Source organism: Camelina sativa, chromosome 19 (assembly GCF_000633955.1).
Source record: "Camelina sativa cultivar DH55 chromosome 19, Cs, whole genome shotgun sequence".
Taxonomy (NCBI): Eukaryota; Viridiplantae; Streptophyta; class Magnoliopsida; order Brassicales; family Brassicaceae; genus Camelina; species Camelina sativa.
This window is the reverse complement of record NC_025703.1, coordinates 20169925-20181810: the sequence shown is the minus strand read 5'-3', so window position 1 is coordinate 20181810 and position 11886 is coordinate 20169925. Positions and strand designations below refer to the sequence as shown.

The 11886-nt window shown below is 43.7% G+C and overlaps 1 protein-coding gene and 1 long non-coding RNA gene across 2 annotated transcripts; both read right to left on the bottom strand.

The window, feature by feature from the left end:
- Nucleotides 5958-7070, bottom strand: LOC109130871. Its single transcript, XM_019240949.1, has one exon. It carries the CDS (start codon nucleotides 7068-7070, stop codon nucleotides 5958-5960), a length of 1113 nt encoding a protein of 370 aa, XP_019096494.1.
- LOC109130963 lies at nucleotides 10933-11651 on the bottom strand. The gene is made up of 3 exons (XR_002036721.1): nucleotides 11357-11651; nucleotides 11081-11174; nucleotides 10933-11000 (listed from the first exon to the last, which is right to left on the bottom strand). It is a non-coding gene; the product is annotated as an uncharacterized LOC109130963 (long non-coding RNA).

The following is an 11886-nucleotide window of genomic DNA, read 5'->3' as shown; positions in this document are numbered from 1 at the left end:
GATTCGTTTACAACTTCTTCTTTTTTTTTAATTGACCTAACTACGAATTCATTAGATTTATTCTCGGAAGAGTTTCACCAAATATATATATTTAATTGCATTTCCAAATTTTGCAAAAAATAACCGAGTACTCTAGAAAAGATTATGTGTTAAATTTTACAATTACATTGCACACATTAACTGTCAGTGGGAGTAAATTGAAACATAGATTTTAGAAGCTAGAAGATTATGTAGAATATAATAAATTTTGGATTTTAGGAGACTAAAGTGAGTTTTTGGATTTTTTTGGTGAAACTGATATTTTATTTTATTTAAAAAAAAAGCAGTTTGTGATTTTGTGAGATTTTAAAGAATAATACTATTGATTGTAGAAGATTTTTAAAACAAAATATTACAAGACAAGTCACATTACCGGCAGGCCTAATGTCCTGTGCTCCCCTCTAAGGCTTTCCCCACTAAGGTTACCTGCAAAATAAATTATGGAGTCTTGAGTGCTAATCACTCAGTGATTTCAGGAACCTAACAAGAAACCAAACCCAATCCCAACCCCAGCAAGCAACACACAACATTCAAGCTAAACAAGCTACCACTACATGCAACACTCAAATGCAACATGAAAGCTACATGCAAGAAAAACAAGCAAAATAATATGCAAGTTAGTCATCCAACAAAGTATACTATCAAAGTATACGCATGCGGAAGCTAACAACTCTTTTTCATCTTCAAGGGCCCTTCACTCCATCACTTCATCACTTCCCCCATACCCGTGAACACCTATACTCACAGCCACAAAGGCACGCGAGTATAGAACATCACCTGCGAGTCCCTCTCTTCAGGCGCACTCGACTACACCATCGTGTAAACTCGGCCCTAGGCTGCCATCCCGTCTCTCTGAGTCTTCGTAATCCACCCTGACTACGGCCTTGGGGAAGTCTTCAACTGCACAACCTCAACACACAACCAAGCAAACATGCAAGGTACACCAACTACATGCAATAACAACAACATGCAATGCACACAAAGCAACATGCAACAACAAACAAGCAACATGCAAGCCTAAGAATCTAGAAAATCTAGAGACTAAAGCTAGACACAACCTCACACAACCATGCAAACAAGAAATAAACGAGACTTAACTTCCTAGAACTCAATCTAGAAGAAAAGAAACGAATCTACCCAATAATGCCTAGATTTAACACAAAAATCCTAAGCAAACTCAACACTACCCAACAAACCTAAACACTTAAGTCTATCACACAAAACTTAAGGAAAAACACCCAACAACCCAACCTATCATGTACCATATCACATGCTTCGAGACTCACCTGGGCTTGGATCTACTCGGAATCCTAATGCTAACTAGCAAGAACTGGATGCGAACAGATCCTATGGCGACACACGGCTACGGACGCAAAATCTGGCCTTGGCTGATGCTAGACGGACGCAGCTAAGGACACGCAGGACAGAAAAACTCTACCCGGAACTCTCTCTCTTTCTCACTCCCTAACTTCTCTCTAACTCTTTTCTAAGGGTGGAAGGCAAACGAAAACGGCTTCCTATGGGGCTCTATTTATAGCGGACAGTGTGAGTTTTGGTTTTGCTCTTCCTTCACTCTTTTTTCTTTCCTTTCTCCCTTTCTCTCCTTTCCCTCTTTTCTCTTCTTTCTTCTTTACTTTGCGAAAATGAGAAGGGGAGGGCTTCTTTATAAAGAGAAGTTGGGTGGTGGCACTCGCCAATGCATGTGGAACAAATGCCTTCTCTCCTTTCTCCTTGGGTGGGCGAATGGCAAGAGAGAAAACTTGCATGCTGAACACTTGGAGAAATCGAGCATGAGTTGGTGGAAGGAATCTCTCCTTTCTTCTTGTATGAAACTCCATTGGCCATTTCTTAAGAAGGAAATGATTATGTCTCTCACTTCTTTTTGCATGAAATCTCATTGGTCACTTTTTAAGAAAAGTAATAATTATGTCTCCACTTTCTTGCATGCAATTTCATTGGGAAATCAAGACGAGATGAATCTCCTCCTTCACGCGCTCCACATGGATGTACAAACATTCCAGGTCGCGGTTCTGCATCGAAGTCAACGGTACGGCGTATGGGTCAATGGTCCGGTCAACGAACGGTGTATTGTCAACGATCGGATCATTGTACTGTCACGGATGGACTTGCGGTACATGGTACCGTCCATGGTACGTGGTACGGTACATGGTACGTGGTACGTGGTACGGTACCATCGTCAGTTTCTCGGCCCTTTCTTCTTCTGTCTCGACGGTCTTTCCTNCTTGCGGTACATGGTACCGTCCATGGTACGTGGTACGGTACATGGTACGGTACATGGTACGTGGTACGTGGTACGGTACCATCGTCAGTTTCTCGGCCCTTTCTTCTTCTGTCTCGACGGTCTTTCCATGTTCAGCCTCCTTTGTCTTCCCACCTCCCTTGGTCCGATGAATTTTGACTTTGGATTTTTACTCTTAGCACGGTCACTACATTCTCCCCTCCTTATAGGAATTCGTTCTCCAATTCCATTGAACTCCTCTGCTCCTGCTTCTAATGCGTCTTGCCTCATTTCTTCTCTTCTCCTTTGTGCACTTGAACTTGACTAACTCTCTTGATCACGAACTTCCTTTCAGCCACCAATCCAACTTGCTCGACCAAAATCAACTCTCACAGGCTCCTCTAACTGGCTAAGGAAAAGGGTTCAACCTAGTACACTAAGGTTTCCCTACACGGCCTAACACTAAGGGTTCTCTAACAACGCTTAGCTAGAAGGCTCCCTACACACAACAACTAGGACTTGACTAGCACCACTAAATGCTACAAAAGCCTAGACCCACAACAACAAACACACAAACACACCAACACACAACAGGACAACAAACACGCAAACACACAAACACACAATCACACAAAGAGGGAGTTAGCACCCAAACTTACCTTCCCGACGACCACAAGATCCTGAAGGTTTACAGGTTAACTACCTAAGGGGAAGGATACACACGATCCTCTTTAACTTGCCACTTCACAAGTGGCTCATCTTCGGGACTGGTCAGTGGGGGATATCTTTCTTCTGGTACTTCTACAATGGCATTGATCATCGGACATGATGCTTTGTAATGGCCACTCTCGCCACAATTATAACATATGATGGCACTAGGCGATGACTGTAACGCCCCCGAACCGTCCTATGACCATGCAGGCCAACGGACAGCCACAGAACGCTACTATGGGAACTGAGCCGGGGTGGTCCAGTCGAGGGATGGAAGCTGCAGACTTCCCGACCGGTCCTCCTTAGCACAATTCCGCCCGCGACCGAGACTGCTTAGGCTTTGCAACCCTCGCGGCCTGGTGCGTTGTCTTGGCCCGGATAAGGCTAGTACCAGTCGAACTCACACCAAGATAAATTAAACAACTTTCAAACTTTTATTACTTAACGAAATAAGTTCACAAAACATTCATAAGTTTTTGGTACCAAGCCTAGAGCCAAAATGCGATTATTTAAAATACAACAACAAAACACCTTGCAAAGGCAATACAAAACTACACCGGCTGGCCTAACGTCCTGCGCTCCCCCTCTAAGGCTTTTCCCACTAAGGTTACCTGCAAAACAAATTATGGAGTCTTGAGTGCTAATCACTCAGTGAGTTCGGGAACCTAACAAGAAACCAAAACTCAACCCCAACCCCAGCAAACAATACACAAAATGCAAGCTAAACAACTACACTACATGCAGCAGTCAAATGCAACATGCAAGCCAAATACAAGAAAAACAAGCAAGCTAATATGCAAGTTAGTCAAGCAAACTCCAAGTATACTATCATAGTATACGCATGCGGAAGCTAACAACTCTTCTTCATCTTCAAGTCCAAGGGCCCTTCATTCCTTCACTCCACCACTTCATCACTTTCCCCATACCCGTGAACACCTATACTCGCAGCCACAAAGGCACGCGAGTATAGAACATCACCTGCGAGTCCCTCTCTTCAGGCGCACTCGATTACACCATCGTGTACTACTCGGCCCTAGGCAGCTATCCCGTCTCTCCGAGTCTTCGTAATCCACTCAGATTACGGCCTTGGGGAAGTCTTCTCCTGCACAACCTCATCACACAACCAAAAAAAACCTGCAAAGCATACAAGCTACATGCAAGCAACAAACAACTACATGGAAGCCTAAGTAACTACAGAAATATCTAGAGACTAAGCGCTAAACATGCAAACAACTAACACTTACATGAAATGCACACAAAGCAACATGCAACAACAAACAAGCAACTTAAGAACTAGAATGAAATCTAGAGACTAAGAGCTAGACACAACCTCACACCAACATGCAAACAAGCAATAAACGAGACTTAACTTTCTAGAACTCAATCTAGAAGAAAAGAAATGAATCTACCCAATGGTGCCTAGATTTAACTCAAAAATCCTAAGCAAAACTCAACTAAAAGCCCACCTATCATGTACCATATTACATGCTTCGAAACTCACCTGGACTTGGCTGAAAGAAACGACTCTAACAGACTTCTAGTCCTAACTGGTGAGACCTAGACGCGAACAGCTCCTACGGTGGCACTCGGCTAACGACCTATGCGGACGCGGCTAACAACTCGCGGAAGAGAAAAGCTTCTAAGGAAGAACTCTCTTTCTAACCTTCTAACTCTAACTTCTCTCTCTAACTCTCTAACTTTCTCTCTTTTTCTCTAAGGGTGGAAGGCAACGACAATGGCTTCCTAAGGGGTCTCTATTTATAGTGGAAAGGTGTGAGTTTGGGCGGCTGGAGCAACCAATGCATGGCGAGCAAGTGTTCTCCTTTTCGCAAACTTGGTGAGCAAGTTTAAAATCTCCCATGGAATATTCTTGTCTCGCAATCTTTTGGTGCATGCTTCGTCATTGGGCGATTCATAGGTGAAGAAATGATGATGCTTCCTCCTCCTTTATTTGCATGAGAGACCATTGGTCAATTCCAAAGGTGGACAATGATGTTGTCTCACTCTTGTTTCAACCATGAAATGATGATTTTGCATGCAATCCCATTGGTCAATTTTGTGAAAACATAATGATTATGTTTCTTCACTTTTTGCATGAAATCCTATTGGTCAAAATAAGGAATCTTGTCTGGTCGCGACGCTATACCGTGGTGCAGTCGACATTCCTCGTCACGGCACGGTCTCCAAACTGCGGCAAGTCCCAGACGTCTCTGCGGTATGTCTCGGCTCTTTGGTACGCGTTACATCCGCGGTACGTGGTACGGTACATGGTACGGTACATGGTACATGGTACATGGTACGTGGTACATGGTACATGGTACATGGTACATGATACATGGTACATGGTACCTCGGCCATCTCCTGGTCCGTCCAGAATTTCTCGGACACTTCTTCAGCAAATCTTCTACCTTCCTTCCTCGCCTTCTTTTCATGTCCTTTCCAGGTCCTTTGGCCAGGGGTTTTTATTTTAAATTTTACTCCGCGGTGATGGTCATTACATTCTCCCCCACCCTCCCTTATTAGAATTCGTCCTCGAATTCTAGTGAACTCCTCTGCTCCTCCTTCTAATGCGTCTTGACTTGCTTCTCTTATTCTTCTTGTGCGCTCGAACTCGACTAACTCTCTTGATCACGAACTTGCTTTCAGCAACCAACTCTACTTGCTCAACCAAACTCAACACTCACCAGCTCCACTATAAGGCTAGGAAAGGGTTTAACCTATAACACTAAGGTTTCCCTACACGGCCTAACACTAAGGGTTCTCTAACCACTCTTAGCTAGAAGGCTTCCTACACACAACAACTAAGACTAGACTAGCACCACTAAATGCTACACAAGCCTAGACACGCGACACACCACAAAACCACATACACACAAACACACAAACACACAAGCACACAAAAAGGGAGTTAGCACCCACACTTACCTTCCCGGCGACCAACGGTCATGAAGGTTTAAGGGTTAACTACCTAAGGGGAAGGATACACGCGATCCTCTCTTACTTGCCGCTTCACCGGTTGCTCATCTTCGGGACTGGTCAGTGGGGGATATCTTGCTTCTGGCACTGCTACTATGGCATTGTTCATCGGACATGATGCTTTGTAATGGCCACCCCTGCCACAATTATAACATATGATGTGAGATGGCACTGGGCGATAACTCCTTTCTGCCTTTGAGCACTCTCGAAAATAATGGCCCGACTCTCCACATGAGTAACACACAACTCCTCCTTTCTTTGGCTTTGGACTACGCCCTTCTTGGTTGAATTGACTCCTCTTTCGACTTTTGCCATCACTTGACATCATCTTCGCCTTGTTCTTCTCTTGGTCTTGACGGATGGCTTCCTTCTCCATTTCTATGTTCTCCTCCATGTTTACAGCTCTCTCAGCCAACTCATCAACTCGTTGGTAAGTTACAGACATGAGCCTACCCTGGATGTCTGGTCGTAGCGCATGTAAAAAGTGACGTGCCATAACTGCTTCATCTTCTCGTCCTCGGTACACGTACTTCCGTAGTCGAGTAAAGATTGATTCAAGTTCTCGAACGCTCTTCTCGCCTTGTTCCAAGCTTATGAACTCATTCTCTAATCTATCTCTAGCCTCCGGTGGAAAATACTTTCCTTTAAACTCCTTTCGAAACTCCGTCCATGTTGGATTTGTTTGACCATAGTGTCTCTTCACACTAGCCCACCAATCACTAGCATCATCCTTCAAGTAGTATACTGCAACGTCTTTCTTGTAGTCTTCTTGGCATCGGGTTGCGTCAAAATTCTTCTCCAGGTTTTGCAACCATTGATCTGCTTCAAACGTGTTTGATCCTCCTCTAAAATTATCGGTTCCCAAATCTTTCATGATCTTCACAATCTTCAGGAAGCTCGGGGCCTCTGATGCACTTGGGCGTGACGATTGTTCTCGCATATGTGCTAATATCTCTTGGAACACAGATAACATAGGGTCTCTTGCTCCACTCTCTGAACGTCGTGGCTCTTCGCGCGCGCTCCGTTGTCTTGGCTCCTCGGGTGCACTCCTTTGTCTTGGCTCCGCTGGTACACTCCTTTGTCTTGGCTCTTCAGTGACATTCATTTGTCTTGGCGGCACCCTCCCTGGTTCATATGGTTCGTGATATGCAGATCGCACTCCATATGGTGTTTGATGGAAATTTGATGGTTGTCGACCAGTATTGTTAAATCGCGGATAAAACCAATCTCTTCATCTAAAACACCAAATAATGATTCCATCATGTATATTGATCTTTCATGGGATCTAGATCGGGATGAAGATCCTTGCGACCCACTTCTTCCGGAACTCGACCTCTCTGTCGTTAGATCGTCAGTCTCTCTTGATTTTGTTTCTCCCTCGATATCATATGGATCACCCTCCAATGGTTCTTTACACTCCTCTTCGACTTCATATGGATCATCCTCTAACGGTTCTTGACAGTCTTCTTCAGCATCAAATTGATCATCCTCCAATGGTTCTTGCCATTCTCCCTCGACATCATATTGATCACCTTCTAACGGTTCTTGCCATTCTCCTTCATTATCAAATTGTTCACCTTCCGATGAGTCTCGCCACTCCTCTTCATCAGCTCTTTCATCAGCCCACGACCATCCATCTTCGCTTCCACGGTCATACATCTGCACGAGCATCCAAGAGTAAGTCCTAATCCCATCTACCTAGAATGCACAAGGAAATACCGCTTTCCTAAAATTACCTTTGCGACTCATTTTGACTGGGTAAAAAATTTGAAAACATGTTTTCCGCGAGCATCATAACCATGCTCTGATACCACCGTTGTAACGCCCCTGAACCGTCCTATGACCACGTAGGCCAACGGACAGCCATGGGACACTACTGTGGGAACTGCGCTGGGATGGTCCAGCCGAGGGACGGAAGCTGCAGCTTCCCGACCAGTCCTCCATGGATGCAATTTCGCCCGCGACCGAGAATGCTTAGGCTTTGCAACCCTCGCGGCCTGGTGCATTGTGTTGGCCCGGACAAGGCTAGTACCATTCGAACCCACATAAACAAAAATGAAACAACTCCCATACTTTAATTACTTAACGAAATAAGTTCACAAAACATTTACAACGTTTTTGGTACCAGGCCTAGAGCCAAAACGTGATTATTTTAAACTACAACAACAAAACATCTTGCAAAGGCAATATAACACTACACCGTCTGGCCTAACGTAATGTGCTCCCCTCTAAGGCTTTCCCCACTAAGGTTACCTACAAAACAAATTATGGAGTCTTGAGTGCTAATCACTCAGTGAGTTCGGGAACCTAACAAGAAACCAAACCCAACCCCAACTCCAGCAAGCAACACACAACATCCAAGCTAAACAAGCTACCACTACATGCAACACTCAAATGCAACATGAAAGCTACATGGAAGAAAAACAAGCAAAATAATATGCAAGTTAGTCATGCAACAAAGTATACTATCAAAGTATACTATCAAAGTATACGCATGCGGAAGCTAAAAACTCTTTTACATCTTCAAGGGCCCTTCACTACTTCACTCCATCACTTCATCACTTCATCACTTCCCCCATACCCGTGAACACCTATACTCACAGCCACAAACGCACGAGAGTATAGAACATCACCTGCGAGTCCCTCTCTTCAGGCGCACTCGACTACACCATCGTTTAATACTCGGCCCTAAGCTGCCATCCCGTCTCTACGAGTCTTTGTAATCCACCCTGATTACGGCCTTGAAGAAGTCTTCTACTGCACAACCTCAACACACAACCAAGCAAACATGCAAGGTACACCAACTACATGCAATAACAACAACATGCAATGCACACAAAGCAACATGCAACAACAAACAAGCAACATGCAAGCCTAAGAATCTAGAAAATCTAGAGACTAAAGCTAGACACAACCTCACACCAACATGCAAACAAGCAATAAACGAGACTTAACTTCCTAGAACTCAATCTAGAAGAAAATAAATGAATCTACCCAATAATGCCTAGATTTAACACAAAAATCCTAATCAAACTCAACACTACCCAAAAAACCTAAACGCATAAGTCTATCACACAAAACTTAAGGAAAAACACCCAATAACCCAACATATCATGTACCATATCACATGCTTTGAGACTCACCTGGTCTTGGATCTACTCGGAATCATAATGCTAACTAGCAAGGACTGGACGCGAACAGATCCTACGGCGACACACGGCTATAGACGCGGAATGCGGCCTTGGCTAACGCTAGACGGACGCAGCTAAGGACACGCAGGACAGAAAAACTCTTCCCGGAACTCTCTCTCTTTCTCACTCTCTAAGTTCTCTCTAACTCTTTTCTAAGGGTGGAAGGCAAACGAAAACGGCTTCCTAAGGGGCTCTATTTATAGCGGAGAGTGTGAATTTTTGTCTTGCTCTTCCTTCACTCTTTTTTTCTTTCCTTTCTCCCATTCTCTCCTTTCCCTCTTTCCTCTTATTTCTTCTTTACTTTGCGAAAATGAGAAAGGGAGGGCTTCTTTATATAGATAAGTTGGGTGGTGGCACTCGCCAATGCATGTGGAACAAATGCCTTCTCTCCTTTCTCCTTGGGTGGGCGAATGGCAAGAGAGAAAACTTGCATGCTGAACACTTGGAGAAATCGAGCATGAGTTGGTGGAAGGAATCTCTCCTTGTCTCTCCTTTCTTCTTGCATGAAACTCCATTGGCCATTTCTTAAGAAGGCAAAATGATTATGTCTCTCACTTCTTTTTGCATGAAATCTCATTGGTCACTTTTTAAGAAAAGTAATGATTATGTATCCACTTTCTTGCATGCAATTTCATTGGACCATCAAGGGGAGATGAATCTCCTCCTTCACGCGCTCCACACGGACATTCAAAAATTCTAGGTTGCAGTTCTGCGTCAAAGTCAACGGTACGGCATACGGGTCAACGGACGGTGTACGGTCAACGGTTGGATCATGGTATGGTCACGGATGAACTTGCGGTACATGGTACAGTCCATGGTATGCGGTACTGTACATGGTATGTAGTACGTGGTACGTTACCATCGCCAATTTCTCGGCCCTTTCTTCTTCTGTCTGGACGGTCTTTCCTTATTTGGCCTCCTTTGTCTTCCCAACTCCCTTGGTCCGATGAAATTTGACTTTGGATTTTTACTTTTAGCACGGGTCACTACAATGATCCTCCAGCTGATGTGCACAGAAAAGCCCGAGAAGGCGTAGTTGGAGGCATAGCGAAGTAAGATCCCTAAGTTTATGAAGATATCAGGGAACGACGTGAAAAAGCCTCTTGCTACAGTTGGGGATATCTCGGCGATGTAGACAGGCGCGATCATGACACCAAGCCCAATCCCAATGCCGACAAAAGTTCTTCCGATTATCAAGACCTCGAAGGACGGAGTCACAGCCATCACTGCAGCACCGGTCTAGAAGACAAGAGCAACCAAAGCCATGGTCCATTTCCTATCGATGGAGTCGGAAGTCCTACCACCGGCTAAGCTTCCGAAGAGAGAAATGATGTTGAGGCTTCCAATGAGTACTTCAATCTGCACGTCCGTTATTTTATGATCCTGCTGAATGAACAACATCGCACCACTCATTACCCTAACATCTGACATATACCAAAAACAGAGGACACACCTTTTAACAAAAGTATAGAAGAAGAAGATGAAGAAGAAGAAGAAGAAGAATTGAATTGGTTGTATATATATATATATATATATATATATATATATATATGTAAAAGTCTCACTGTAGCCGAGAAGAACATTGTTCAACGACGCAAAAAAAGCACAAGCCATAACGTATTTTCTGGTTCTGCTGTTTCTTGCCTCTGCTTCAAGATGAGTCTGCGATTCATCCGCGTCGGAGTCCATTCTCCTATACTTATTCATCTTTCTTCCGACGGAGACCACCGGAAAACCCTGAGCCACCGCCATTTGAAAATGGACAAAAAAAAAGTGAGCATAGTTTAGGAAGGCTGACTATCACACCTCATTGATGATTCCATCGCCTCCAACACAAATTATACCTAGAAGAATCATTAAGATCTCATAAGTAACAGTAAATACGTCAGATAAAAATATGCATATTAGAAGCAGTGGTACCAACCGTCTGAGCACAAGTTAATATCGACAGTGGAAGCCAACTCTCTCGCATGGCCTGCTTTAGTTGTCTTGACTACCTCCAACTTAATCCCGGCCAGCTGACAGTTTACAAAATTACACCCAAGGTAAGAAGAACATAATATTTTTATGAAAAATGCAAAATGGGGTTAGATAATTGGAAATGTTCTCCAGAGTATAGAATATGTAGACAATTTCATATAAAACCTAAGTTCTATTAGTACCTAAAAGTGGAAAGTTATGTTGATGTTGGAAATAGTACCTTGAAAATTGGTTCCACTATATTGTGGAAAACTTTGATAGATCGTCCATGCCCTGACCTAGGGTTTAATATGACAAGCATTTTAGGTGCACTCTTACACCTGAAGACCAACTCAGGAGGGGTATCAATTGGGACCGAAAATAAGTCAGACGAAGCATGTTTCTTTGAGACTAAAGGATGTGACAAACAGTTGATAAAACATTGTTGATCTCCAAAACTGGCCACCCATTGAACTGCTTCTTCTACCGTAGGTGCAACAAAGCGGAAATCCTTGCGGCTTCTCTTAGGTTTCGCGAAGCAAGAAAGACAACAAGAACCTTTTCCAATTGGGTAAGCATGCACAGTGAAATGCCTAAGGCCAACATTGTATGTCACCTAAAAAAATTAAACAAAACATAGATAAGTTTGTTGACTCAGTTCACTCAATACACAGAGTTACTTAGTTCATTGCAGGCCAATTAATTTCAAGAGAAAGAAAAACCTACGGAGACAACGTCGTCAAGCTGTAGCATGTCAAAACCCCAAACCAA

Bases quoted from the DNA above. Each gene is read 5' to 3' on its own strand.
- LOC109130871 (XM_019240949.1), bottom strand. From the start codon at position 7,070: ATGAATGTCACTGAAGAGCCAAGACAAAGGAGTGTACCAGCGGAGCCA.